Source organism: Plectropomus leopardus, unplaced genomic scaffold (genome assembly GCF_008729295.1).
Source record: "Plectropomus leopardus isolate mb unplaced genomic scaffold, YSFRI_Pleo_2.0 unplaced_scaffold19025, whole genome shotgun sequence".
Lineage (NCBI taxonomy): Eukaryota > Metazoa > Chordata > Actinopteri > Perciformes > Serranidae > Plectropomus > Plectropomus leopardus.
The window spans coordinates 1-3,933 of record NW_024620525.1 but is presented as its reverse complement, the minus strand read 5'-3'; the positions used below and the strand labels follow the sequence as shown (position 1 = coordinate 3,933).

At 38.1% G+C, this 3,933-nt stretch overlaps 1 protein-coding gene across 1 annotated transcript; it reads right to left on the bottom strand.

Moving 5' to 3' along the window:
* Positions 1–412: 412 nt before the first annotated feature.
* On the bottom strand, positions 413–3,279 carry LOC121965204 (protein phosphatase 1 regulatory subunit 27-like). Its single transcript, XM_042515360.1, has 3 exons — positions 2,541–3,279; positions 2,256–2,406; positions 413–1,310 (listed from the first exon to the last, which is right to left on the bottom strand). The coding sequence occupies exons 1-3, from the start codon at positions 2,980–2,982 to the stop codon at positions 1,190–1,192; spliced, it is 714 nt and encodes a 237-aa protein (XP_042371294.1). The 5' UTR covers positions 2,983–3,279; the 3' UTR covers positions 413–1,189.
* Between the last annotated feature and the right edge of the window lie 654 nt (positions 3,280–3,933).

The following is a 3,933-nucleotide window of genomic DNA, read 5'->3' as shown; positions in this document are numbered from 1 at the left end:
TAATAATAATAATAATAACAGGCGCTCCTTATCTACTGATGTGATATATTTTTGAAAATGAATAAATACACCAACATTTAGTACACTAGTTGATTTACAACATATTTTTTTCCACTTAATTTGTCATAATTTAAATATATATATGTATATCTGTCTTCTCTAATAAAAATAAAACATTACAGTTATTTTTTCATTGGTACTACAATTGCTACTGTATTTCCATTTTCCCTTCATGCCTGGATACATTACCAGAAATATGAGTATATATTTTTGTTATCATTTACAAATAACGTGACAGCAGCAGCAAAACCTGGCATGCATATCCCAGGTAACAGAGCTTCACGCTGCAGTGATGGTGATGAAAATGCCGATGTGTTCACTTTTCATTCACAGACTACACAACGGCAACTAATTTATAAAAGGCGTCTTTATTTATGAAAACGTACAAAAATAATTATCAAGGAGAAAATTATAAGACTTTCATTGCTGACATTCATACTTCTACTACAGAAAACAACAGCAATACATAAGCGGAAAAAAAGCAGCGGTAAAAGTGCCTCTACAGCATGAACTTAATGTTTTATGATTTCTGACCATCAATGAAGTATCAATTATTAATATGGCTGATCCTCTTTCTGCCCAGCAGTGAGGATTCATAACTCAGACTGTAAAACACAAACATCTCGGCCCAAATTCTGTGTTGTAAATTCAATACACAGTAAACAGAGTGTAACCAGCTACTTAAAAAGTAACTGTTTAATATTAGCACAGTTGAAAGAATACTTGCTGATACTGAAATGCTAAAGATATAAAAGATATATATTAATCTAATTTTCTTCACTGGACCATTGTTGGTATTAAAGATGAAGAGAGGGAGATATTTGCTTCATACACACCGGCAGTATGAAAAATACACAAATGCAAAAATGAAAGTTAAATAAAATAACATAAACAGAAATATAAATACAGCCTTATGGAGTATTACTTTGAAGCTGTAATTATAATAATTTAAAAAAAGAGAAACAAACAGCACCTCCGCCTTGCTTTACAGGATCAGTAACAGGCCCGAACTATGTTCTTCTACCCTGTAACAAGTTTGTTCGGTATTGCACTGTTTCATGCTGTTAAATGTGTTTTATCGGTGTCTGCTCAGCTGTCTGTTCTCTCTTTGGGTACATTTAGTGCCTGATCACACGCAGCCCGTCTCGAACAGTTTGAGCAGCTCTGTGCAGTCTGGGTCGATGAGGTCTGCAGGCTTCTCTCCGCTTTCGTTCTCGGCCTCTGTGCTCGCTCCCATCGACAGCAGATACCTGAGCAGAGACAGAAGCAGCTTACTGTCAAACAGAGGCTCTCAGATATTTAAAAAAGACATTTCATAATTAAAAAAACATTTAACACAATACATTCTCCAGTGCTTCACCCATATTTTAATCTGCAGTATTCTGTATTCCTGTGTTTTGTGGTGAATTATGTCACAGTTTCAGGGGTGTTGTTCACTGCCTACTGTCTTTGTTCAGAGCCAAACCACCTACGATGAAATATTAATGCTACACTGAGAAAAAAAAAATCTAAGATTTGGAGGTAAAGTCATAATGTTACAAGAATAAAAGTCAAAGTTTCGAGAAAAGTAATATGCTGAAATTAAAGTCATAATTTAATGAGAGTAAGGTCATACTATTTCAAGAACAAAATATTGCGGGAACAAAGTCGTAATGTAATGAAAAGAAAGTCATTCTGTTTCATCATAAAAATTGTAATTTACAAGAACAAAGTAGTAATTTAATGAGAATAAAGAAAAAAAATTACAATTTTACAAAAATAAAGTTGTGATTTAATAAGAATAAAGCCATACTATTTAAAAAAAACCCAAATCATAGTTTACGAGAATACACATAATTTAATGAGAATAAAGTCCAGACTATAGTCTTTAAATCCTGTTTGTTTTTCGACTGGGCCCTGACACTCTGTTGTTGCATCATATCCAGATAATCCCTGTCTTAGTAAGGTTATTATGATCCCTTCACTTCATATTACTCTACAAGGGATATTTGAGGTGTGCAGATTTCTTGGAAAATGTGCAGAGTTTGATTGTAGTTTCACATACACGTCAATCTGCTCAATACTAAAACTAACTTTTATTTTACTGCTGAGAAACATGCAGCAAATGATTAAGTCTTTCATGCTTTACTCTTTGCAATCAGTGTGCGGAAAAAGTAAGCATGATTGGTCAAAAAGGTTAAAAGGTCATGTGCTACCTGGCAATTTCTGGGTAGCCGTCACTGCAGGCCATGTGAAGTGGCGTCCAGCCGTCTTCGTCTCTCTGGTGAACATCAGCTCCGTATTTCACCAGCAGCTTCACCACCTCCATGTTTCCTGTTAGCACGGCTTCATGCAGTGCTGCCATACCTGCACACGTCAGTCAGTACAAACATCGTCAGCTGACATCATAACAGTTTCGAACCCTCATTGGTCGGCATTATTTCTAATATCAAATCAAATTTGCTGCACATTGTGACGAAAAAAGCGGCGACTTTGCTCACCTGAGTGGAAGAGCGTATCCACACGGACCTTCCTCGCTCTCATGAACCGACCAATCTGCTCCAAATCTCCTCGCCTCACAATATCCTGGAAGACGATGTCATTGGGGAAGTGCACAGTTCTCTTTGCAGGTGCGACAGGTATGACAGGTGCAGGTTTCTCCTGCGCTTGTGTGCGCTGAGTTGAACTGTATCGTGACCCTTTGCTGTACGAGGGGATGTAGGTCGATGCCGCCTTGTAAGTGGACGTGTACTGTGACGGGGTGTAGTGTGTCGAGCTGTACTGTGTTGAGCTGTACTTTGTCGGGGAGGTGTATGAGGACGTGTAGTGCGGTGTAGTTGGTGTGTAATGTGAGGGGGTGTAGTAGGTGGGTGTGTGATATGTTGGCGTGTACTGTGAGCTGCGTGTGTACGTTGACACTGGTATATGGTAGTTGTACTTCATCCCTGCGGCGGCAGCGGCTTGGCCTCCTCCTCTGCTGTCAGCCCAGGAGGAGGAAAACCGAGAAATCCAAGCAATCCAATAAAAGAGCAATATCCTTCGCTCTGCGTCCTTTTAGTCGCCTCCTCGCTTGCTTCTTTTCCTTTTAGTTCCCAGCTGGAGAACCTCCTGCTGAATACAAGCACTTTACAAATCTCAAATCCCCTTCTTTAGCTTTTATGGTCCTCTTTTTTTCTCCTGCTGTGAATTTCTCCCACTTGAATTTGAAATGATCTTTTGCACAGTGTGTTTGCAGTTGCACAAAACCGTTGTCTGATGGGGGAAAGTGGGAGAGGACCCCTATATACCCTCTGTAGGGCTATTTTAGGGCCTAATATCCAGTGACTTCAGCTTAGAAATGAGTCCTCCCACTGTGCAGTCACATGCCGACTGACACCGCACCCACCCCTCATAAAAATGTTGACAACCCAAATGTTCCCTCTGAGACCTATGTCTTCCCACATAAACACTCAACCCCTTTGAAACCTGGATAAACGTCACTTTTGTTGTGATGCTCTCAGACACCTTTCACAAGTATTAGAGCCTTCGAAACCGGAGCAAATGGGTTCGATTTCCTTCAAACACATGGAGAAAAAAAGCAATGAGCAACTTGGAAAGAAATGTTCAATAAACTGCAACAAATTAATTGTCTTAGAAAATTATTTAAAGAAAAAGGTAGAAAAAAATTAAATTTTCTAAAATTTTATAAAAGAACAAATTGGTTCAATTACATTCGATCACATGGAGAAAAAAGTAATGAGCAACTTGGACAGAAATTAATTGCAAGAAATGTACTGATTCAGAAAATTCTTTAAAAAAAAGAAAAACAAGAGACATTTTCTAGGGGGGAAAAGTAAAAAGCTAGGGAACAATTATATTAGATATCATTATATTATTAATAATGTAATATATAAT